This window comes from Catharus ustulatus, chromosome 7 (genome assembly GCF_009819885.2).
Source record: "Catharus ustulatus isolate bCatUst1 chromosome 7, bCatUst1.pri.v2, whole genome shotgun sequence".
In the NCBI taxonomy this organism is placed as follows: domain Eukaryota; kingdom Metazoa; phylum Chordata; class Aves; order Passeriformes; family Turdidae; genus Catharus; species Catharus ustulatus.
The window spans coordinates 23,097,924-23,122,630 of NC_046227.1; the positions used below are offsets into that span (position 1 = coordinate 23,097,924).

A 24,707-nucleotide genomic window follows, 5' to 3' on the forward strand; every position below is an offset into this window, starting at 1 on the left:
TCTCTCCAAAATACCGAGGCAAATGAAAGAATCCCAGGAATCTCTGGGCACTCCTGGTGATAGCCATTCCCCAGTGTGGCATGCTATCATCAGGGTCTGCCCCAGAGAGATGAGGGAGCTGAGGAACTTTACTGCTGCCTGGGCAGCGTGGACCTCTTGCTGGTCCGCACTTTCTGGACAGAAATAGTTGAAGAGGTTAAAAGTGGAGGTACCTTTAGGGCACATTGAACATGAAGTGCATCAGGTGGGGGACAAATGGAGATGTTGATGGGGTAGGTTTTAGCACAGGGGAGCTGTGGGGGAACTAGGGGCAATATGATGCTGACTGGGAACATATCTGCTTAAACTCCACGTCATCCTGAACTGGGGTGGTTTCCTGGGAGAGTTTGTGTCCATAGTGCCCTGAACCCTCCAAATGGGGGAATGAGCTCTTTTTCTGGCTGGTATCTTGGTGTCTGCCACCTGTGGCTGATGTTCAGGGTTGCCTTACACCCTCCTGTGCAGGAAGGATGCTGGGCAGAGGTGAGGGGCCAGACCACAGTCACATTCACTTATTACAGTCCTCTGATTTAGTTAGCAACCAGGTGAGCTGTCACTGGAGGACTTGATGGATAGGAAAGAGAGTTCCCTCCTTCCTGAGGCGGGAAATGAAGCTAATCAGGCCTCGGACACCTTAATCCAGCTCTGATCTGATTAATGACCCTGAAGACTGTGAACTCATCAGCACCCTGGCATCTATCACTGCCTTGCATCCTGCCCCTTCTGCTGTCTACCACCCAGCCCAGCTCTCTGCACACAACCCTGGACTCCATCTCTCCACCCAGCATGGCATGGGCTGTGTGCCAGCTGCTGTGGTCCTGGACAACCCTCTTTACAGGGTCTCAGGGTCTGGTCCAGATATCTCCACTCATCTCCCTCCATGATTTTTCTTGATTTCTTTATTCAGATATTTCCAAATAAATAAACTAGGTTTTATGGCTCTGTCAGCAAAGATTTCTTGCTTGTGCAATTCAAAGGCTGCAGCTGGGGTGGTTGTACTTGCATCATCCTGGCATCAGTGAATTGGGCTCTAGTGTGAGCTGCTGATCCTTGGGAGAGTTGCTTGTCTTTGGAAAGCCTCTTTGGGTAGTGTAGGGGACTTCCATGAGGACAGTAAGGCTGTGACTAAGAGCTGTGACCCAGACCCCTCATTCAAACCCTGCTCCCACTGCCTGAGCTATACACTGGGTACAGTCACAAATGGTCTCAGGGCTTGCCAGGACTTACCTGGGCTTTCCTGGGCTGTCTACCTGCCTGTCTGTTGTCCCATGGAGGTGACTGAGGCAGTGATTTCTCTGTTGTGACTCAGTCTCTGCTCCACGTCTCAATTTCCTGTACAGAGCTAACAAACCATTGCAATCCTTGAAGTCAGCCCTGAGGGCTCAGGTAAGGAAGTGATGGCTCCCCCCTTCCCATGTAGGCTGTTGATCTGCGGTGGAATTGTCCTACCTTCACTGTGCTCTCTGTTCCCTGGATGTTTCTTGTAGTTTCCCCCTGTGCTTGGGGGTCAGTCTGCCCCATTCCTCCCCAGTTCTTGTCCTGTCTCTGCCTGCTGCTTGGCTGTGCTGGCAATTCACATGGGGGGGAGAGAAAGTGCTTGGTGTCCTTTTGCTTGTGGGGACATTGTGTCCTGGGAAAGCAGAGGGGGATGGAGTGGGGGGAGAAGAGGGGAGCCCTACAGCCTCCCTGCTGGTAGACAGGTTGGAGCAGCTGAGCCGAGGTGGAAAGGAACACTGTTCCACGCTCACTACCTTCTGACCAAGTCAGGTGTATCACTGGGGGATGACAGTCACCCCAAATCCCCTTCTGAGCAAATCCAGCTCTGAGCTTTCCATGGGGCTAATTCCTGCCATTCTGTCTCCCAGGGAGGCATCTGAAAAGGGATATTGTGTGTCCTCCCATAGAAGGATCTCGGGCCACTCAGTGAAGCTGTTTGGTGCTGGGCTCAGGCAATGGAAAGGAGGAAGCTGTTGCACACATTGACCAGGCAAATGAGTAACAATCTGCCTGTATGCCCCTGCTGGGTTGGCATCTTGGACAGACATGGGTGATGGAGGGTGGCGTGTGCTGTGTGTGTTCAGTTCAGGTCCACTGATCTCCCTGGGTCGCAGTGATGCAATGGGAAACAGCACAGCTGGGCACAGGTGGTGATCCCAAGTGCACAGGATGCAAGGAGACTGCTGGTGAGTGAGCGCCTCTCCTGCCCTCCCAGCTAAGCACTCTGCCCTCCAAGTGCCAGGGCACCATTAGAGCCCAGCAGGGCTTTGCCTACATGTGCTGAAGTCTGTCTAATCTCTCCAGATCTCCTCCAGTAGCTGCAACCATAGACCTGCTTCCCTGCCACGGGGCTCTGGATCACGATGATGGGCTCCGCTCCCTGAGTGGCTCCTGCCGGCTGGGGAGAGCTCTGGGAGTGGAGGGGCTGGGGAAGGGGCAGAGTAGCCTAGGTCAGTCCCTGCCGTGTGCCCGCTGCTGTGTCCGGGGGCTGCGGAAGCAGGAGGAGGGCGGCCGGTAGGGAGGGCGGGGGGCCGGAGCGGAGCCAATGGGGAGCTGGGGTAGGTGGAGAGGGGGTTAAAACCCACCCCGGTGCCGTCGAGCGAGCGAGTGCCCGGGAGGCGGAGCGGAGAGAGGGCTGCCCTCGAGGGCAGCCCCGCTGAGCGCGGCGCGGCCCCGCGGGTGCATGCCCGCCGGTGCCGGGGCTGGCCCGGGGCTGGCCGGCCGGGCTGTGCCCTGGCAGGGGAGCGGTGGGGCGCCGGAGGGCTCGACGGCTCCGCACGGGGCAGGGCCATGCACAAGCCCATGGAGAAGTCCCAAAACTTCCGCATCGAAGCGCTCCTGGCCGAAGAGCCGGCGCGGAGCGCCTCCCCGCCGGGGCTGAGCCCCGGGAGCCCCTCGGCGAGCCCCGGCCCCGCCGGGCGCTCCGACACCCCCTCACCGCGGGCAGCCCCGGCCGCTGCGCCCCTCGCTCCGGCCGGCTTCGTCCCCAAGCCCGGCTTGCTGCATCTCTCTGGCCCCGGGCTCGGCGCCCTGCCGGCCCTCTATCCGCCCGCCGTGTACCCGCTCCCGACCCTGGGGGGCCAGCACCCCGCCTTCGCCTACACCGGCATCCCGCACCTGCCGCCGCCCGGCGCAGAGCACCTGAAGGCGGCCGTGGCCGGCTCCTTTCCGCTGGAGCACTGGATCCGAGCCGGGATGCTGGTGCCGAGGCTGTCCGACTTCAATGGTGAGTGACCCGGGGACTGACCCTCCCGTCAGGCGGAACACGGCTCTGTGCCCTTCCAACTCCCTGGGGCGTCCGCCGGCACTTCAGGGTGCAGGTCCCTTCGACAACCCGCGACTGAGGTTTCCCGAACCCACCCCTTCGAGGCCCTCCGGTGGTCCGGCTCGGGACACCGCAGGGACATTGAGCCCTCCTGGCTGTCCACGATGCGTGGCTCTTCCTGTACCCAGACCCACTTCCCAGCCCGGCAGGGCTGGAGGAGGAGAGGTGGGGTGTCGCACTGCCTGCGGGGGTGACATGGCTCGTCCTCCGGAGACCTCCGAGGGCTGTGAGGCCCTGGAGAACAGATCCGAAGGGCGAAGTCTCGCCTTGCGCCGGTGTTCCGGTACAGCCCCGAGAAGCACTGCCGGCCGAGCCGAACCGCGCCTACCCAGGCTGCTGACCCCGCGCGGCGCTGCGGGCTCCTTGGGCTCCTGCGGGGCAGGAAGGAAACGAAAATAAAGAAACGGCGGTAAAATCCTGCACTGGGAAACGAATAAACGCCTCCCGGTGCAGCTGGGAACGAATCCGCCCGAGTCCTGCTGGGTGCGCGGCCGGATCGTGCCCCGGGCAGGGCAGGGCCGGTGCTCCGGGTCCTGCCCACCGTGCGCTCGGCTCGTGGGGATGAGCGGCCGGTGAGTTCAGTGCGGGCACCCGGCGGCCCCACAGCGTGCTGGGCTCCAGCCCTGCCCCAGTCCCTCCTGTGGGCACCACCAGGGCTGCGGGCGGCTGCCGGATCCCGCACTGCTGTGAAGGGTCTTGCAGGGCACGGACGGAACAAGAATTGGCTTCAGACACTTGTCCCGTGGGGAACTGGCACCCCTGGCAGTGTGATCTGGTCAGGGCAAAGATGTGCATTAAACCAAGAGTGACTGGTTAATAAAGCCCCGTTAGAGTATCCAGATTTGTTAGCTGAGCCTAGTGTCTTAAAAATCTGGAAGTCTATTTGCAAGATAATAATTTTAAAAGGCTGGATAAATAACAGTGCAAAAAATTATAGAGAATTAGCTTTAAAAATCCCCTTTATTATGCCTACCTCAAACTGTTCCTGGTCAGGTTAAAGGGAAACAGGCTGTCTTTTCCTCCATTCTGTCTCCCTTTATCTGGCTTTCCCTAGACTTTAGGAAATGTCCATCTGTGAATCTAGAGGTGTAAAACAAGCCTCCAGTGCTATGGGTTATGTGCACTCTTCAAACGTGTCAGTAAGACAAGAAAAAAAATATTTATTAGTTAAAAATCTTTATTATTTATTACATCTTCCTGCTTCTCTGCAGAGGCCATGTTATCTTTGAAGAGTCTGGGTCTGTTGGTGTATCTCAGCATCCTGGTAGCTTCGTACAGGATTGTGTTTCACCACAGTGGGAATGCTCCACTGCACCTGATCCTGTAGCCCTGAGTGCAGCTTCTGGCTGGGACCATTCCTCTCAAAAGCAGGATGTGCTCTTCAGCTGGTTGTATGCAAAGCCTCATGAAAAGGAAACCAATCCCAAATTATTGGCATGAGAACAATTTGGAAAGGGAGCTCTGCAGAATCCACTGGACCAGAATGTCAATGGGTCTTGAGGGAAATCCTGAACAGGGCTCCTCTGGAAACTCAGAGGGAGGACAAGCAGTTTCTGACCCAAGTATTACATACCTGCATTCTGAAGATCCCAAGCAGGGTAGACATGTGGAGGTATAACAAGGATGCAGCCAAAGCTGCCAAAACTGTAAATTTTTAAATCTTAGTGACCACTGCCTCAATCCATGTACCTACTAAAAGGTGTTTGTTCCCTGTTCTGGGGAGCCTGTTGCTGTGGGGATTCTTTCTCTCTAGTGTCCTGTCAAATACTTCAGCAGTTCTTCTGCTGTGCAGAAGGGAACCTCATTCATCTTCACATCCTTATTTCTGTTCATTCATAAACTTAGGATTCTGAAGTGTCTTCAGCCCTTGCTCTTGTGAGCTCACTGAAGCTCTGAAATCAGGGTCCTTTGCAGCATGCCTTCTCCTTGTACTTCCCAGGACTGGCTCCAGCTGCATGTTATGGCTGTGTCTGGGCTCATACTGGGCTCACAGGGACAGGGACAGTGGTGCAGGTAGGCAGGGACGGAAGGGCACCCACCTAGGATGTGCTGCCTCTACAGCCCTTTGTCATCTCTCTGAGGAGGGTGGTGGGCTGGGCAGGAGCCTTCCATTGTTGGCACAGAGCTCCTGGGCTGTCTGTGGTTTGTGCTGTCCCACCAGCCAGCCTAGACAGACAGGTGGACGGACCTGCCTGGCTGAAGTTTCCAGAGTGACTGAGTACAAGTGTCAATGCTTCTGGTGCCAGTCATGTTTAACTCTCCCAGGAGCAGCGAACAGATGGCTGTAAGAGATGAATCTGAAAGCCTTCTAGGATATATTATGGATCATTTGAGGGGGAGATTGTCCTTGAGATGTGTTTAAAGGGAATTCCAGGACTAAATTCTGGAATAAATTCCTTCTTTGAGTACACGTCTTCCAGTGTCTTGCAGGTGTGGTCTAGTTTGATCTCCTGGGGAGGGGGAAGCAGCAAGACAGCCCATGAACTGTAAGCTCTGTGGGTATTCATTGCATGCATTCTCCCTGCTATCACCTGTGTGAGGTGGTAGGATGCCAGGGAGACGGCCTGAGGCAGTTGGTACCCTTGGGAGCCTGGCCTGGGCTTGGGTGCTGGGCTCACTCAGAGCAGTGCCCCTGCTGAGAGGCAAGCGGGAGCCGTGCCTCCCTCACGAGCTGCCTGTGCAGAGCTGCGTGCAGTGCCTGGCTGCCTCTGCTGCAATGCGGAGTGAGAGGGTTCTGGAAGGCCTGGGTGCAGGAGCAGGTGTGCCCTTGCTGCAGAAAGCAGGGATGCTGCCTGCCCAGGTTCACTATCCCCAGCCTGGATTCCTATCCTGCGGCTTTGAGCACCTCCTGAACCACCCAGGGGGAGCATTTGGCACTGGAGTGCCTTGCCTATTAGTTTTTTTGGGAGCTGTGATTTACCTTCCCTGTTTGTCAGTGTGGAAATGCTGTGCAGTGGCGGGAGCCAAATGCAGAGACCCACTGCAGCTGAGAGCTGTGGAAGTGGGGAACAGTGACAAATAGCTGTAGACTCTGAGGAAGAACAAAGGATCCTCTCCGCAGGACCCGGTGCTTAGAGGGCTTTCCTTGCACACCATTTCCTTGCATCACCCACTCACTAACTCCATGGCCTGGACATCAGATCAGATCCTGCCCATCATGGCAGAGGGCTGTGCTGGGCTAGGAGAGCAGGTAGGATAAGTCTTATCAGAGTTGTTAAAAAAGCAGTGCCTTCCAAGGCTCACCAGGTGTACAGTGGTCTGGTGTTAGCTGGAAATACGGGCTGGGAAACAGCTGGCAGGCAGTAATCGAGGTTTAATGGTGGAGCAAGCAAGGGGCTAGCAGAGGTAGCAAGTGCCCTTGTACGCGCTGCCCCACAGATAATGGCCAGGGTTGCTGGCAGATCAGAAGAAGCCTCTGGTGATGACCCTGATGCTGAGACTACCTCCCTCCTTCCCAGCTCTGACATCTAGAGAAACACCTAAAGCACTCAGGGTGTTAATTTCCTCTGCTTTATCTGCCAGACCACAAAGTTAAGTGAACTATAGTTAAACAAACCAAATTAAAAACAAGTGAGTTAATATCAACCTAGGATTACCCTTGTTATCAAGTAGGCGGAACTGTATCAAATAAACCAACAATTCTTTATAAGCTTTATCTAATTATCCAGGAGGCAGCTGCCTTGCTCCTAGCCTCAGAGTCAGAGGGCATTCCTGGCCTCAGGCCAAGCAATTTATTTTCTGATACTGCAGCCAGATGCCAGGCACCCATCAGTGGGTCCAAGCCCCGCCAGGCTGAAGGGATGTTGAAACAAGCTCTGATCCTGGATGGAGTGCTAGAGGAGATGGCTGAGAAGATAATAAATCCTTTCGCAAGCAAAGGTGTGATGCTGAGGCAGTCAGTGGTCTTTTGGTAGGAACTGGTTAAGATAGAGAGCTTTCCCAAAGGGTAATTCTTTCTGAGATGCTGAATGTGATAGGGATGGGTTCATAGCTTGGTTGACACTGGAGAAGGTAAGCCCTGGGTATGTTTGCTGTGCACCCCTTGGGAGGATTCTTTGTCTGTGTGGCAGCCTGCCACAGGACAGGGAGGAATGGGACTCAACAATGCACACTGGCAGGGCAGGCTGGAGCTACTACCAGCCACTATCTCATTCCCTCAGTCTCAACTTCTACCTCCTTCCTTTTTTCTTTCCCCAGTGAGAATCTGCAGATCCTCTTCCCTCATATTCTCTCTACACAGAAGAGCTAGAGCCCTTTAGGAAAGGTAACAGCAGAGCTGATGCCAGAGGTGTTGGTCATTCAGATCCAGGAAAACCTGCTGCCATGGGTGGCTGAAGGTCAGCTATATTGGCTTGGGCTTATTCCACCTGGTGTGGAGGCCAAATCTTGAATGAGTCACAGTGGGGAGCAGTGGTCATGGGTAATTATAGCTGCTGAAGGGTGTATTGTCAGAGGAGGTCACAGATAAGGTGGCCTCTCACTCTGTAGGCTGGGAATTGGACTAGTGGTGGGTTGAACTGTATGACAGCACCACAGAGGGGTTTGAGGATTGGTTTGTTTTTTGTCAGCACTAGGGCAGGAGGCAGGATGAGTTTCCAAAGTTCTGTTCAATCTTTGTAATGGACACACCGCACTGAAGCTGAATTGGATGCTGAGAAGGAGAAATTGGGGCTGGCAGCAGGACCATACTCCAGAAATCAGTCCCCTGAATTGGTAGTTATTTGGGACATATGTGTTTGTTTTTTTTTTGGACAAACTTTCTGTTCTTCTTTTCATCAGCATCTTACCTGGGGAAAAGTGAGTCCCTTGAGAGGGTGTTGTCAAAGGAGGCTGCCTTCCAAGCTCCTCTGAAGCTGGACAGACCAAACTTGCATTGCTTTTAGGATTGAGATTCTTCTGTGAGGGACTTCTTCCCACATCTGATTTTAGTCTGGTCGCATATGACCTTGCTAGAGGAGGCACAGAGGAGCATTTCAGGTTGGTCTGTAGGATTTCTGTGCTCCCTGGAGCCAGGATGCAATGCCCTAGGAGCTGAGCCCTGGGCTCTCTGCTTTGGAGTGGGGAATTCAGACTGGGAATATATCTCTTCACTCCTGGATATTCCAGCCCCAGAAAGCACAGAACTCCTGGATCATTGGATGCTGAGAGGGCACAACCTCTTCCGTTCTCTTTCTCCATGCTCAGAAAGAGGAACTTCCCTGACGTGGTACAGCCACACTGCACAGTGCAGCCTTGGTGCAGGGTGGGACTCTGGGGCTCCAGATACTCCAGCCACCGTCCTGTCTCTGTCAGCAAAGGAGGCTCATTGGGACCCAGAGTCCTTGGGCTGCTGGACACTGCCTGGGGCTGCTCTGTGTTGTGCTCCTCACCAGCATTTTCCTTCCAGTTCTTTCTGATGCATCCCTGGCCTTTCCCTCCCCAGCTGCAAAGGATGTTAGCTTGGGCTGCCCCATCCCTGCAGATGCTGGATCCCATAACACCTCCTTTCCTTGGCCAGAGGAAGCCTTTGCAGACCTGTTTGGTCCCATGTCTCTGTGGAGGGTTTGTACGGCCAAAGCATCCACAGCGTCAGAGCTCAGATGGCTGCTGAACTCTGCAGAGCTGAGACATCTTTCATCTGTGCTTGTCCTGGACATCTTTTGAACCTCTCATTCGGTTTTAGCCTTGAATATATTTCATATGCAAAATAATGCCTCGTGTGTGTCAGAATCGTTGGCACAATGTGTCTCTGTTTCAGTCAGTCCCTTGTTTAACTGGCTGGTGGTTACAAGGTATGTCCCACAGACTGTCTCTCCTGGCACTGAGGGCTACAGGCAGAAGAAGGGGTTGTGTCTATCTTGCTCCCATGAGGTGTTTGCACAGCCCTAACCTAGGCTGTGTTCTCTCTGACCCACCCAGCATCCAGGTACTTGGGATCAAACCTGTGTTGTGATCAGTTAATACCTCTTTCATAAATTCCTGCCTCTTGCGTCATCAGTGTTTGTGAAGGGCTCAGTGGACACCTTGGGAGATGGGCTGGTTGGGATCAAAGCTGGAATCTGGGGGAGATAACATGATTGGTGCCCCATGCCCAGGAAAGTGGGTGAGTTAGAGTGGCCCTTGCCAAGCATGGCACACTTTTGGGGCCAGGATGCTCCATCTTGTTGTCCAAGATGTGTCAGCAGGGATGTGCCAAGGTCCTGCTGCATTAGTGCCCACTATCACCACCCCCACCACTCTCCCCCACACCCCTCCCTGCTGCTCCAGCACTTTATTCCCAGCTGCAAACCCCTGGGTTTGATTGCCCCTGTGGTGCTGGGAGAAGCAGTAGAAGCTGAACCCCAGGGGGACAATAAAGCCAGTGGAGAGGAGATAAGCAAGGATCAAACAGAGTGCGGCAGCAACCCCGTGCTGGACTCTCAAAGGTCCCTTTGTTCCTGCTGCCTCCTGATTCAGTGCCGCTCTGCCTTCAAGGGCTGCAGGCGAGATATGGGTGCTCACGGACAGCCCCGCCGCAGCCCCTGGCCGTTGAGCTGCCACCTGTGCGGCCCAGCAATAAAAAAAGAGAATTAATTTCAGTCACAGAACTGATCCCAGTTGTACACCGAAGCCTGATAACATATCTCACTGGTTTCTATCAGGCAATAAAGCCATTATTGGGGTGGGAGATGATGGAGACATTCACCTTCCTCCTCATCCTGAGTTTGCTGAGGGGTTGTCCCCCTACCACTCTGCTGTCCCCTGACACCCACCCACTGTCTGCTCTACAGCTGCCCCACAGTCTGGCTTGATGGGGAAGTGCCGTCGGCCCCGCACAGCATTCACCAGCCAACAGCTCCTGGAGCTGGAGAACCAGTTCAAGCTCAACAAGTATCTGTCCAGACCCAAGCGTTTTGAGGTGGCCACGTCACTGATGCTCACTGAGACACAGGTACCTTGGCCCTGGGGGGATGGAGCATAGCACCATGGAACTGCCTTGGGGGCAAGTCAGGGTCATGGGGAATGTTAATGCCATCAGCCCCACACCCCACTGCTCCCACCAGGGCCCCTTCCAGGGTATCTCCTGCAGAGACCTACCTGGTGGGCTCCAGGCTCTTCTCTTGGGAAGGGCACCCTAGAAATACTGCTCCTCTTTTTACCTGGCACCCCCAACTTGGGTTTCAGAGCCTTCCCATCCCTCAATATGCCATGGGAGGGGTTTTTTTGTGGGGCTAAAATGAAAATGTCCCTGTGGATATCCTTGGCTGGAGGCTGGATGGGGGAAGGCAGTGGTCCCCATTATTCCTCTCCCCATGACAACCTCAGCCTCTTTGCACATACCTGTAGCATCATGGGATGTCCCACAATGAAGAGATTTGGGGGGGCCCTCCATGTAGGGAAGGTGAGGGGATGAGTGGGGACAGGATGGGGCAGGGTACATCCTCTCCCCTGGATGCTTTCCCTTGGCAGGTGAAGATCTGGTTCCAGAACCGCCGCATGAAGTGGAAGCGGAGTCGCAAGGCCAAGGAGCAGGGGGCTCAGGTGGAGGCTGAGAAGCAACGAGGGCTCAGCAAAACCTGCGAGAAGCTGCTGCCTGGCGAGCCCCAGGGACAAGCTGCCAAAAGCCCCGAGTTTGTGGGGCACAGCCCTGACTCAGGCTTCCTGCACTGCAGCACCACCGAGCTGAGCTATGGTCCGGACTCATCTTGCTCGGGGGGCGAGGAAGAGGAGGAGGACGAGATGGGTGCCACAGAGAGGAAGATTGGCTCTGTGTTGTGAAAGGCAAATGGAGCCAGCTGGGGAGAGGGGCCGGGCTGTGTTTTGGGGGGTCTCTTTGCTGGCAGACACAGACTGTGCCTGGAAGGAGCAGGGGGCTGCAGGGCACCTGCTGCCCTTTAAGTTATGTGTGTTTGGATCCTATTTAACTTGTAATTATTCCTCTGTGTGTATCTGGAGGAGTCCCAAGATCCTTCCCCTATAAAGCTCTTATCTGGATGCCTGTGCTTTTCCTTAGGGGATGGGAAAATCCCCTGTCCTGCTACTGTGCTGTCTTACCAGGTCTCTAGGGAAAAAGGTGGGGAGACCAAACTTGGACAGCTGGCAGTCTGCTGGCACAGCTGGAAGAGAGGGACCCTGGACCCTTCTTTGACTACACTGCCACGTCCCTACAGATCTGACAGTGTCTGGAGCAGCACATGCTGGTGTGGTCCGAGCTTGTCCTTCCCCTTGGTGGAATGAAGAGCTGGGAAGGATGCCCATGTCAGCCTGCCTTGCCTTCTCCTGTACCAGTAGCATCTCTGATAGGGTCTTTGCAGGGCAAAACTGTCCTGTGAAGCAAAGCTGATGCTGTTTTCCATGCTGCAATTAGCCTGGTTGCATTGGTGTGGAACTGCCCCAAATAAGCAGGGGAGAAGGAAGGCAGGAAAGTGCTCAGTCTGTAAAGGTTCAGTGCTATGGTGAGCTCCCCTTTTCCCATGGTGATGCTTAACCTCTCTAAGTTCCTCTCTGGGCTTATTTTATTATGCTCTTGGGATTTTGTTCACTCTGACTGGGCTGAAATCAACCCTTGGTAGCAGGATGATGACAGACACCCTTTTCCACTTCCTTAGAAGCACTGGGGTTAAGCACTGACTCAAGTAAGCAGGCTGCCCATGTCCTCACAGGATGCTGGAGGGTCCTGGAAGGCCCTATAGATCTCCCATGCTTCCTATACACTTACTGGTTCTTCCCTTGGGGTGCTGAGATGGCCGTGAAGGCAGAGGGGGTAGCCCTGCTTCACCACTCCAGTGCCTGTAGCGCTGCAGGGGTGGAGCCGGCCGGACCGGGGTGGGTGACCCACTCCCAGACAGACCGTGATGTCCCTCCTGTCCCACATCCTGCTGTCCTCTCCTCTCCCTGGCTCTGCCTGAGGGTGGCAGGGAGGGCTGTCTGCCCCGGGACTTGTGGGGGTGGGAGTTGCGGAAGCGCAGCAGTCCTTGTGGAATCCTGTGTCATCTCTGGCAGACGGTGATGGAAGGGACAGGTAAGCGTTGGTGCGGGGCTGTCACACATCGCAAGGCTGGGAAAAGCCTGTCAGTGTCTGGGGGCAGCACCCTGGGCAGGGGGACAGATGCGATGGACAGAGGGCTGGGTGGGAGAAGCAGGTGACAGGAGACAGGAGCATTGAGACGGACAGACAGATGGATGACTGTGGGGGGACAGTGACCCACAGTGGCTGCTGGCAGCTCAGCAGTTTCCCCCAGGGTACATGGCATCCTCACTGCCCGGGTTCCCTCTCCCCAGGCAGTCCATCTCAAGACATGCAGGTGTCCAGACCCCTGGAATTGCCCAGTGGGGACCTCAGCTTCCGGGGAGGCTGCAGCCCTTGCTCCAAGGGGTAGATAGGAGCTAGGGTAGGAGCAGGTGCCGGGAGCCTGAGCCATGATGAAACATGGGGCAAGAGAGAAAAGAATGTGGTGTGTGTGGCAGCGGGGGGAAATACAAGGAAAGGAGGGGATGGGGAAGCATGAAAGGATGGTATCTAATTCCCTGCTATTGCCCTGTGGGGACAACAGAGGAGGAGAGACCCATTGCTCCAGGAGAGCTGTTCCAGCTCCCAGCAGAAACACAGGACTGGGCATGGCCCATGGCTGCAGGAGCATCAGGGACAAAGACATCTATCACCTGATATGAACCTGGCTCAGCAGGAAACCACAGGGAGTATCACACACTCGAGCAGGGCTGAAATGGGGGAACGGGAATGGTAGAGGCAGAGAGGAAAAGGCAAGAAGGAAAGCAACAAAAATGCCAGGAAGGAGGAGGGGAGCTGAAGGCATGTCACAGGCTTAAAACGTTCACCTTGATGGGCCGTGACAGGTTTAATTTCCAGAGTACAATCATTAAAGTGATGGATGGGAGGCGTTCATCTCGCGCCTGGTGCACTCAGGCCCACCGTGGCTGCAAGAGGGTTTGTTTTGTTGCTGTTATTTATGAGGTTGTTTCTGGAGGAGCCAGGCACTCATCCAAAGCTAGGGGGACAGAGGAGGGGACACAACTGATGCTGGAAGAGTTAGAGTGCTGATTTACAGCTGGGCTGCTTAACTGGATGACTCATTTGTACACATGGACAAATGCCATTAAGGCTGCATCTCCTTCCTGCCTCTGCCCTGGCACCTTCTCTGTACTGTTTGATGTGGCCAGCCCCACTCTCCACCTGCACACCCTGGAGGCACTATCTGTCCCTCCCCACAGGAAAAATGAAGGTCCTGTCTCCTTGAGGCTCATCCAGGACTCTGGGATGTAGGATGCTCCCACGATGGGGATGGTACCCCATGAGAGTGATACCTGATGGGCTCCTGCAGCCAGGGCTCCCCACCCTCTGTGCCTTTGCTGGTCTTGGCCCCATAACTACTTCTGGCAATGATAACAACTTGTTACTTGTGTCACCAATGCTCCAAGGAGCTTAGGGTGACCTGGCCCCATAAGGTGTCACTCCATCTCTATGAGAGCACTCCAGCCTGCTGCAGCCTGTGACCCCTTGCCACCCTGCAATCCCCACACTGTCCTCACTCATCCATCCGATGCACCCACGGTCTTCGCGGCCCCTCTTTGCTGACTCAGCTTTATGCTGCCGCCCTCCCCTGCACTCATCCCCAACACCCCTTGTCCCACGCTCTCTCCTGCATCCCTGCATCCCTCCCTCTTCCACCCGCCCTCCTCCATCTCCTTGCCCCTGAACTTCCCGCTTGCCCTTGATCTCTGTCTCCCCCGCACCCCTGAGAACTCCTCACCGGCGTCCTTCACCCCTCCAAGTTCTGCCCCCCGCCTGCCCGTGCCCTCTCCCGGTCCCGGTCCCTCTCCCTGTCCCGGTCCCAGTCCCTCTCCCCGTGCCTGCGCGTCCCTCCGCCGCCCCCTGGCGGCCGCTGCCCGCGCGAACTGACCCGCGCCGGCCGCCGTCGGGCTCCGGGAGCCGCTGCGTCCATCTCCATGGCAACGCGGCCGGCCCGCATGGCGCTCAGTGACTGGACCGGGATCGGGACGGCACCGAGGTGCCCCGGGCTCCCGGTGCTTTAGGAAGCCGGGCCGGGATCGAGGGGGCCGCACTGGCCCGGGGGCGATGATGACTCGGGGCCCGGGTTTCTGCTCCGCTCCGGGGCAAGCAGGGTTATAGTGGAGCGGGCTGTGCCCCAGGGAGCTGGGCAGGCGCTCGCTGTAGGGAACAGGATCCTGCCACAGTCATCCTTACGGAGCTCGAGGGGCCAGGCTCCAAAGCACAGCTTTGCTGTACTGTGTCTGTGGGCCGACAGTGGGCAGGGCTGTGCTATCCAGCGCCAAGGAGAGCCCTTCCACTGGGGCTGGGCTGGGAGTCGTGACCCGCAGGTCATCGGGACAGCCGTGGTCTGCGGAGAGGGCTGGACTCGGCTGCCAGCTGGGCACACAGCGGGGCTGCTCCCCGCAGGGAGGGCTCAGCTCCACCGGGAGCCTGACAGGGGCGTCGGGTCGCTGGGGCTGCCCAGTCTTGGCAGCAAAGGCTTTGTGGGTGCAGGAGCAGCACGTGTGAGGACTTTCCCCTCTTGTTTCTCAGATGCTTGCTCAGGTGCACGACGAGCCCCAAAACTCTTTACAGGAGAGTGGCTATGACAGGAAGGTGAGTGGAGGAGCAAAGAGTGCTACTGACGTGGGTGGATGGTCCGGCAGGCAGGGGAGAGAAACAAAGAAACGTTTAGCCTTTGCATCCGTCGTTCATCACACCTTTCAGTATCTGCTGTTTGGGCTGTGGCCGGGAGGTGTCCCCTCGGGAGCCCGCAGCAGGGCTTTTGGAGACTCCTGCAGTTTTGCCGCGAGGTGGCTCTTCTCCTCCGTTGCCAGAGTCAGAAACGCTTAGCATAGATAAAAGGCTGTTTCAGTGATTTCTCCTCCCTTCCTCCCAAACTGCTGCTCCCTAAGGTGTCTACAAGAGAGACAAAGAAGAAGAAGGTCACATTCTGGGGCATTGAGGTGCCTGAAACACTCACTTGGCGTGGCTGGGAACTAGGAAAAGAGATGATCAAACACCTGACCTTGAAAAATGTTCATGGGAAAGCCCAGAAGCTGAGTTACAGGTGCGTGGGAAGTTTGTTTGTCCTTTGTACTCCTCACGCTCTCTCTGCATCCTCACTCCTCCTGCTGTATCAGTCACATCAGCACCTTTTCTCAGATTCACCTTCCCTCTCTCCCCTTGAGTGCTGTGCTGGAGACAACGTGTGCACCCTTACGTTGCAGGACAGAAACCTGCTAATTCAGAAACACAGGCCTTGTTCCTGGCAGAAGTCTGTTAAATGAAATGCCTTGTTTTAAATTCTGTTTTGCTGATACTTCTGTCTGTGAGGCATTTCCAGTCTAGTGAGATTTTAATTGTGGATGTATGCCAGCCAGTCACTAGTGTGACCTAAAACCATTGCTCCCGGAGTCCCTCTGGATGTTGAGCCTTTCCAGCAGTCCCTGTAACCCTCCCTGCTCTGAAACGCAAATGCCCTATGTGTTTTGCTCATACTGCATGTCCTGAAAACGTAAAATATTGTTCAAGGAAGGGGTAGGTACTTAGAGCTGGGAATAGGTATTCAGCACACCCGGGTTCTGTCTCTCTCTACTATTTTGCTGCCAAAGTACCCTTGGGGTCCAGCATGTAAAGTGTTTCTAAATTGTGGGGTCTGGACGTGTTGGTTGTTTCTTCTCTTTTCTGCTGTCTAACTTAAGCTGCCCACCCTCAGACGAAATCTCTTGTTTTGATTTTGTTGTCTAGAGCTCCTTCCACGCCATTCTTCTTCACTGTTTTCCCGCAGCCGATTACTCTGAACCCTGGTATTTCTGTAACTCTGCCCATCGTTTTCCGGCCCAGTGAAAAGGTAAAGCAGCAACATCACAACTGCTCTCGGGCTCAGGCTGCGTTCCGGGAGAGGGCAGTGGGCCTCTGTCTCTCTTGTCCTTTCTGATTTGTTTTCACTTGAATGCATGAGTCCTTGGGGAAATTCTAGCATAGAAGGAGTGGGCAGAATGACCTTCCTGGTATCTCCACATCTTCATTACCTGAGGGACCCCTAATCCCTGACTTCTCTGCAGAGTTTGCCAGTAGTTATGATAGCAATTCTAACAAAAAGTATTCCCAGGTTTTCATGTACTACTTCTGTCTTCCAGCTCAGTAAGATGAAGTGTTTGAACTGCCCACACCTGGTTTGATCCCAAGGAAACACATCTAGGTGGTTTTAGTGCAGAAGCTTGGGTTGAGGAACTCACTTTCTGCCTTGCTACAGGAGATTCCAGAGCCTCACATTCAAGGGTTTTCTGAAGGGATATGTCGAGGGCCTCCCTTCTTTTGGATGGAGGGTATTTCTTTAAGCTTTATTTTAAGTGGCAGTGATTCTTTTTATCCAGACCCTTTTCTTGATTTTCAGGTTGTTTGTAGTGTCTGTCTTGGCTCTGAGTGTTGATCTCTGGCTCCTGTTGATCGCTGTATGTCTTTGATGTGTATCTCTGTTCTAGCCATAGAGCATAGTCATTGGACAGATTCCCAGTACCCTGCTCTCTTAGTATAATGATTTTCTGATGACTGTTCAGTGTTCCCTTTATGAAATAAGCTACTGGCCTCGTTCCATTTTCAGTGAATAGTTTGTCTGCAGCACATCAGTTGCTAAAGCAGGAGGCTGCCTTTCTTAGAGAGAGCAAGGACTGTGCGTGCTGCAGTGTCCAAGGTCTCTCCTTACCTGTATAAGTGTTACTCAGGAGAGGTGACAGAAGAATAGAAGAATAGAAAACACATATCTTTCAATTCCTTCCACCTTGGCTGGTTAGCAGATGTCCTGAGGCTATTTGTACACAGTGCTGCAGTGTCAATGCTGCATCTTTAAGTTATCTACTTGGATCTCTAGTTGACAAAGCATTTAATCAAAGATTAATACTTCTGTGCTCATGGAGCTCAGAGAAAGACTACATGCTTCAGTTCAGCTGAATTGGGATATTGAAAATAATGAAAGAAATCCATCTGCATGGAAACAAACCAGGTGAAACTAATGTGGCCTTCAGCTGCTCTCCGTGAGGGTGTGTGTGTGTTCCCTGACAGAGGAGTGTGCCTGAATACCTTCCACTCTGCCTGCCTTTTCTGAGTGATTCATATGCTCTCTGTCCTGCACAGAGGCCTCCACTGGTGCCTCCATTGCTAACATATTTTTTCCCCAACACTTGCAGAGGTGAAGGTGACAGATATTCATAGGTGCAACTGCAGCACCTGCAAGATGGAATCCATCTAACTGATGTCTCCCTTTGCTTTTCTGTGCAGAGGGATTATGAAGACAACATCTTCTTTACAAAAGCTGAGGGTGAGTTCTCTGTTGCCCTGCACGGTATGCTTCCACGCTTCTGTCTGTCCATCCCGGCTGCTGTCCAGTTGCCTGCCTGTGCTATCCACGATGCTACAGAGGCAACGTTTCCTGTGTGCAACATTGGGTGAGTGAGAGGTGGCTAAGCAAACACTCTTTTTGTTTTGTCAGGTATTTTGCTACTTTCTTGGACTCTCCAGTGAATGCAACTCTTTCCAATGGTTATTAGTTCTGTTGGCTGCCTTGACGGGAGCAAAACTCTGCCTTCCCTGAGGTCTTGGCAGAAAAGGCAGCAGAATGGTAGTACAGGTTACTTGGGCACATCTTGGCATCTCACATCTGTTTGTTGCTAGCATATGCTGAGAACCATTCATGCACAGGAACTAGATAAGGACAAGCACAGTCCCACTGGGAACATCCCACATTCACTGGAGAAGCCTGGCCTTCCCTTTAACCAAAAGCAGCCTGCCCAGCATGAACAGGGAGAGATGCGCTACCAGCTGGAAACATTTTAATCATTTAGAAGGTTGCTCCCAGTTACCAAGGTTTATGCTATTTTAATGAGGAAGGACAGTACTGTAGAAAGGAATGCAGTGAAGTTTCCAGGCAAGGAGGAGGTGTGCTTCCAACCAAGTGATTCCAACCATTTCAAGTGTTTCAGTCTCCACTTGGAGAAATAATTTGTTACAAGTGAGAGGCCCAGGATGCTGAAGGATAAGGACGGTAGACAAAATACAGCTTAGATCAATAAAATAGAAAAAGCTGATGGTATATCATGTTCTTTGCAGGAGTCAAACAAGCAAAGGGGGATCTGGAAAACTGAATAAGGTGTTAGGACAATGGCTCAAGCCTCTTTTCTTACTTGAGCATATAACAGGGATACAAATGTTCATTCAGAATTAAGTAGCTGCAAATTTAGATACAGGAAAAGCAAATACTTAATTGTGGAACTGATTTGATTGCTATCACCTTGTGGTCATTAATAAAGTTCTTAGGTGTAATAACTAAGATTCATTAAAGTGTGGACAGAGAATTTGCAGAGACTAGAGAAAAGTTTCTTCACAGCATCACGTATTTATCCAGCTGCATTTGGGATTCTTCCATTCGCGCTGGTTGCTTCACATTCTAATGGAATAACCTACTGGGAAAGACCCATCCTATGCATGATTGCACAGGCTCCAAATGATCCATTGATCTGCTTAAAATGTATCTCCATTTCCTAGTGATCTGGTTAGCGTCTTTGCCTGGGAGACACCAAGCCCTTTCTTCATAACTCCTGATCGTGGCAAACTGAACCCAGGTGCTGAGTGCATGGTCAAGGTGATCTTCCAGCCCCAGGTGGCTGGGATGCATGATGCAGCAGCAACATGCTGGTTTGGAGGTGAAATGAAACAAAAGAGGACAATCCAGCTAAATGCCCTGGGTGAGTCTTTCTTGCCTTTAATATTCAAAGAAATGTGTATGTAATATTGAAGAATGGAGGTTCCATCTGTCTTTACTAATCCAGTATACTATTATTTTTAACAGCCAAATACCCCTGCCTGCGTGTGAGTGTGACAGGAAAGAAGTCTGGAAAGTTTCAGGATGTCCTGTGTTTTGGATCAGTACCAGTGGGGACAACTGTGGAGAAGTCTGTGGACATCTTCAACATGTCTGTGGTATGGGAAGAGGGAGATTGACTTCTTGTGAGAAGCTGGCAAGCTGACACATCTCTCTGCGATATGTGGTCTTGTGTATCTCCCTTAATGCTGTGAAAATAACCTAAATTAAGTGTGAATGTGGATGAGGCAGAGGTGATGAGCCTTCCCCTACCAACCATGCCATTCACCCTTGCCTTCCAGCTACAGTGCTGGCAACGTAGCCATTTGCAGTTGTACAAGACTGTGGTAATTGCAGTTTCCCTCTGCTTCCCTTCTGTGGTGGCCTTGGTGTTCTTGGTGGTGTTCAGCACTGCTGAAAGCTACAGTTCTTACTTGATTAATGTCCTTCATTCAGAGCCATCCTGGCTCATGTTGGCTCTTTTGTTAACCTATTTCTTTTCTACTTACAGGTTGATGCACCATGTAGAATAGAACGAGCAAAAGACCCTCTGCTTCGTGATTATGTTTTCTCCTGTGATGTGTCCCATGGTGTTGTTCCTGCCAAAGGGAAGCTGGTCTTGTGCATACGGTTTCAGCCTCAAGTAGTAGGAGAGCACAGTACTGACTATTTCACTATCACATCTGCTGGATGCCACTTGGAGACTGTTCTGAAAGTGGTTGGTTCCTGTAAAGGTACCAGAGCCTTTCCCATTTCTCTCTGTCAGCTTCTTACCACTGGGGGGAAAAGGTTAGTGCTTGGGAAAGGACTAGGAACTATCATAGCCTGCAGTCACAGACTAAATTTCTACTGGGATTCTGGCTGTCCATGGTGTACTGCTTGGGATTTATACTTGCTTGACTGTTTTAAGTGAATGTCCAACTGTTTACTAGGACTAATGGGTTAGCTGAAGAGTTGAATCTGGGAATATCAGTTAAGCGCAGCAGTGTCTTGTGACATATTGGAAGAAACAGCTAGGATAGGTCTAGGATCTTATCTTACATGTTGTGCTAGGTCCTTCTGTGTCCCTGCACCAGTGTTCTGTGGACTTTGACTGGGTCAATCTTGGAGAAAGTTTGATGCAGACACTGAAAATGAGCAACACGTCAGATGTCTCGGCCTATTATCAGTTTGATATTGATTGCAAAGGGAGCGTCTTCTCCTTGGATCGCCCCTCTGGAATCTTGGAGGGCACAACAACACTAACACTGAAGGTGATCTTCCGACCTACTCGCCCGATGAATTATCACCGCAGAGTCGTGTGCCTTGTCCACCACCAGGTATAGAGGCAAAGGGTAGTTTCATTGCTGTGATACTTTAGAGGCATCTTCCAGTGTAATCCAACAGGACTGGCCTGTCTTATTTAGTAGTCCCTGCAAATCTCCTCCCACTGCATTTTCATTGATACCTACCATAGAATCGTTAAGATTGGAAAAGACCTCTAAGATCATTGAGACCAACCATTTACCCAGCACTGCCAAGTGCACCACTAACCATATGCCCAAGTGCCACATTTTCATGTCTTAAATACCTCCAGAGATGATGATTCAGCTACATCCCTGGGCAGCCTGGAGTGACAACCATTTTGGTGAAGAAATTTTTCCCGTTATCCAATCTAACCGCTGCCCAAACACAACTTGAGGTAATTTTCTCTTGTCCTATCACTTCTTACCTGGGAGAAGAGACCAACCTCCACCTGGCTGCATCCTCTTTCAGGTAGTTGTAGAGAACAATAAAATTCCCCCTGTGCCTTCTTTTTTCCAGGCTGAACATCCCCAACTTCCTCTGCCATTCCGATAAGACTTGTGCTCCACACTCCTCAACACCTTCATTGCCCTTCCAGGCCCTTAATGTTTTTTCTTGTACTGAGGGGCCCAAAACTGAACATAGTAGTCAAGGCACAGTCTCACAAGTTCTGAGTACAGGGGGACAATCACTGCCCTGGTCTGGCTGGCCACACGATTTTTGATAGCTAGCTAGAATGCCCTTGACCTTCTTGGGCACCCAAGCACACGCTGGCTCATGTTCACCTGTTGTCAGCCATCACCCACAGGTGCTTTTCTGATGAGCAGCTTTCCAACCACTCTGTCCCAAGCTTGTAATGCTGCCTGGGGTTATTGTGACCCAAGTGCAGGACCTGGATTCTTGTTGAGCAGAATTCCCATGGTGCAGGTTCCTATCAGCAATAGGATGTAGACAGTCAATAATGCCTGTGGATAGGGTGAGGTGCATCCTCCATGGCTCTTGTCCGTTTGTCTCTCTCCTAACTTCAGCTGCGTAGCTGTGCCCTGAGTCCAGTTTCAAGAAAGTTCTTGTCTCACATGAAGACTTAAAGTAAATGGCAGCCTAAAACTGCAGATGCTAAGCCTTTCCCAGGCATGGTTTTGAAAGTGAGATACTGTTATAGTGTACCTCTCAAAGCAATCACAGGACAGTTTATTTCTTACTATGCTGTCATGTGTTTTCCCAGGAACCCATGTATGTGGACTTTTTTGGTACCTGCCATTCAGACACAGATAAACCAATCACCCTTCAGGAAAGACACCTCTCCTGGTACCGAACCAACATGGTTAGGGGACTGACCTTCTACCCTCCTGATATCCTGAGTACGATGCTGAAGGATGGGAAGTTGCAGATGGATGAAAAGGGAGCCCTCATGCTTCCCCCTGAGGTATGAGCTGCCCTCCCTGGAATCTAAGCCACTTTCAGCTCTTTTTATATTCTGGGTATCTGTTGTACAGAAGACAGATCTAGAAAGGCTTGCAGGTGCCAGACTGATTGCTTTAGTGTTTCTGCTGTTGATGTTCCCAGTACACACCAACACTATCTTTGTCAGCTGGGTTTTACCCTAGCTCAGCCACAAAGCTTCTTTCTGGCTTTAACTCAATCATGGGATCATCTTTGCTTCATACTTAGTTTCAGATTGAGGCTTACAAACAGAAGCCTCCTTGAAGCCTAGACTTTGAGCTGTCCTAGGAACTCTTACTGAAGTATATCTTGCATGCCCTCTTGCTCATGAAGGCAAGTAGTGCCTGGTGTCTCCCACAGGCACACTTTCCCTGCTCACTCTGAGATATTTCCATCCTGTAGATTTCTGAGGACCAGCCGCCCAAGGAATACTTTGAACCTAATGCCATGACTGAATATTTCTACGATGGTGTAAGCAGTGACCTGGCCTTGTTTCCTGCTCATGTTAGTGTCAGCCCCAGGGAGTATGATTTTGGATGCTTCATACCAGGACAGAGGCCAAAATCCCTTTCTCTCTGTGTGACCAACCACACCAAAGGAAATGTCATTGTTGCCTGGACACCAAACCATGGCAGTGCTTTCCATGTGCACCCCAAAATCTGTGACATGCCACCACTGAAGTCTTCAACCTTTTATGTCTTTTGCAAGCCCACTGAGGTCAACAGTCTTTATGCAGCAGAGCTGGAAGGTTTTGCTTTTTACAAGGTTAGTAGGAATTCCTAAGAACAGAGATGATGTAGCATGCAACTATGTTTGCAGAATAAAGTATTTTGGGGGAGTTAAAATTTAGTTTAAACCTTTAATTTTGAATTTCACAAACTAGCACCTCTATTAACTGTTTTGGCCACTGCTTTGATACACTGTTGGGTTAAAGGTTTTCTTTCACCTGTGTCCTGGCAGAGAAATTACAGAAACATATCACAGCTCATGCACGTGCACAGGTACACTACATCTACCCATAGGGACCATGAACCATGGTAAACCTCACCGAAGGAGGAATTACTATGAATTATTGCACTATAAGTGTAGATGTGAGCCTGCACAAGAATGGTTATTGTGGCCAGAGTGATGGGCAATAACTTGGTCTTTGTGTCTGGCTCTCCACAAGTAAAACTGCTGAGGGCACTGTCACTCTTCTCCCAAGTGATACAGGATTCGTGTTACACGAGTCTGCAGTTACAGGAGATTTAGCACCCAGAAATGTCCTGGTAAGTGAAACTTAGCATTTGCAAGTCTCTCTCTCTCTCTCTCTCTTTGTTTCTCATCTGGCTCTGGTCAGTCCTTCTTCCCTGAAAATGTCAATTCCTTAGCCCCAGGGATGTCATTGAATAAGCAGTTGCTTGAGATAGTATGTGACTTGGTCTCTTCCAAGTCAGATTAATCTGTGACTCTGTGAAGGCACCTTGCCACACTCCCTTCCTGCACACACTGTGCTGTCCCTTTTGTGTCTGCAGGTGATGAGACACTACACCAACATTGAGAATGATGCCACTGTCTGTCCATCGTGGTGCCTGACTGTGAGGCTGAGAGCACACACATATGAAGAAAAACGGGAACATTTCATTCCACAGTACATCCTGGATGTCCCCAAAGTGTGTAACTGATTGACCTTTGGATCTTTGCAGAGACACTGAGTGTTTGCCTCTGAATTCTTTATTTTGTCTCCCATTGCTCTGAGATGTGTCTTTGGTGGTTTCTGATAGTATGAGGCTCCTGCTGTGGTACAAAAGTAGTATGCTGTTTCTCATGCATTAGCTTCCTAGTCCCTACCATGTCAGCTGTTCTGACATCTCATTAGCTCTGAGGGAAAAGCTGCTGGGATCACCTTCCTTTCTGTTTAGGTGGACATAGGACCAGTCCCCTCCCAGGAGCCTCAAAAACTCTGCATGCACTTGGGCAAACAGAACCCTCACATACAAAAGAGAAGTGGTTGTAAGATAGAGGAGAAGATTCTCTGTCTCTTCCTGCTGTTTCTATAGCACAGTATTTTCCCTATGAAGTAAAGTGAGATCTGATCCTAAGAAGTTAGAATAGTCTTGAGAATGAAATCTCCTCAGCTAATCTAAGCCATGCAGCCTTTATTTGATATGCATGATGTGGAGCAAATTCTAGGCTGCTGGAATTCTTCATCCAGGATGTCACTATCCATGCAGAAGCCGCAGGCACCAGCAAGCAGCTCACTTACTGAATGGGCATAAAGCATGGTGTGATGGGAAATAGCTTCACCAGTCCCATGAGCCCATGAGGGTCACTGTGGGAAGGTAAAAGACCATCATTTGTGTACCTTTGGTTGGTTTAATTTCTTTCCTTGAAAAGAAGCAGTTAGAAAGTTCTCCATAGACTCAGGATAGTGCTAATTGGAACCTGAAATTGAATATAATGAAAACTTTTTCTTTAAGCTAGTTTTTAAACCAAATGAAAACAACCCTCCTTGCTTGTCTCCACTAGACTTTTCCTCCTGTGGTTCGTGACACTGATACCTACTGCAGTGTGCTATTGTCCAACACAGGCACCTCTTTGATAACCTTCAGTGTGAACCAAGCTGCCTGCCCCTCTGTTTTGGTGAAGCCCAGTTCAGGACACATCAGTCCAGGAGGCCACCAGATTTTCTTTCTCTCCACTCACCCAGTTGACACAGTCTTTCAAAAGCATGTCCTGCCTTTGGAGCTGAACTCTTATCCTGCATACACCAAGGTAAGGAGAGGGAAGTGGAAGATGGTGAGCAAAGTTTT

The 24,707-nt window shown here is 51.8% G+C and overlaps 2 protein-coding genes across 3 annotated transcripts in view; both read left to right on the top strand.

The window, feature by feature from the left end:
* Positions 1-2,826: 2,826 nt before the first annotated feature.
* LOC116998892 (motor neuron and pancreas homeobox protein 1-like) lies at positions 2,827-11,184 on the top strand. Its single transcript, XM_033065053.1, has 3 exons — positions 2,827-3,262; positions 10,111-10,271; positions 10,790-11,184. Exons 1-3 carry the CDS (start codon positions 2,827-2,829, stop codon positions 11,096-11,098), a joined length of 906 nt encoding a protein of 301 aa, XP_032920944.1. The 3' UTR covers positions 11,099-11,184.
* Positions 11,185-14,269: 3,085 nt separating this feature from the next.
* CFAP65 (cilia and flagella associated protein 65) overlaps positions 14,270-24,707 on the top strand; it is a 30,450-nt gene continuing 20,012 nt past the window's right edge. For both annotated transcript variants that reach the window (XM_033064377.1, XM_033064378.1), the window contains exons 1-13: positions 14,270-14,346; positions 14,883-14,945; positions 15,245-15,399; positions 16,080-16,182; positions 17,610-17,776; positions 18,873-19,072; positions 19,177-19,307; positions 19,700-19,922; positions 20,242-20,507; positions 21,698-21,898; positions 22,318-22,680; positions 23,430-23,567; positions 24,424-24,669. In XM_033064377.1, coding sequence (XP_032920268.1) covers positions 14,883-14,945; positions 15,245-15,399; positions 16,080-16,182; positions 17,610-17,776; positions 18,873-19,072; positions 19,177-19,307; positions 19,700-19,922; positions 20,242-20,507; positions 21,698-21,898; positions 22,318-22,680; positions 23,430-23,567; positions 24,424-24,669 — 2,256 coding nt within the window. In that variant the 5' untranslated portion in view covers positions 14,270-14,346. The remainder of the gene's footprint in view (positions 14,347-14,882; positions 14,946-15,244; positions 15,400-16,079; positions 16,183-17,609; positions 17,777-18,872; positions 19,073-19,176; positions 19,308-19,699; positions 19,923-20,241; positions 20,508-21,697; positions 21,899-22,317; positions 22,681-23,429; positions 23,568-24,423; positions 24,670-24,707) is intronic.

Excerpts from the sequence above, each read along its gene's own strand:
- LOC116998892 (XM_033065053.1), top strand. The coding sequence starts at position 2,827 with ATGCACAAGCCCATGGAGAAGTCCCAAAACTTCCGCATCGAAGCGCTC. Across the intron at positions 3,263-10,110 it reads GAGGCTGTCCGACTTCAATG|CTGCCCCACAGTCTGGCTTG; the intron begins GTGAGTGACCCG and ends TCTGCTCTACAG. Across the intron at positions 10,272-10,789 it reads TGATGCTCACTGAGACACAG|GTGAAGATCTGGTTCCAGAA; the intron begins GTACCTTGGCCC and ends TTCCCTTGGCAG.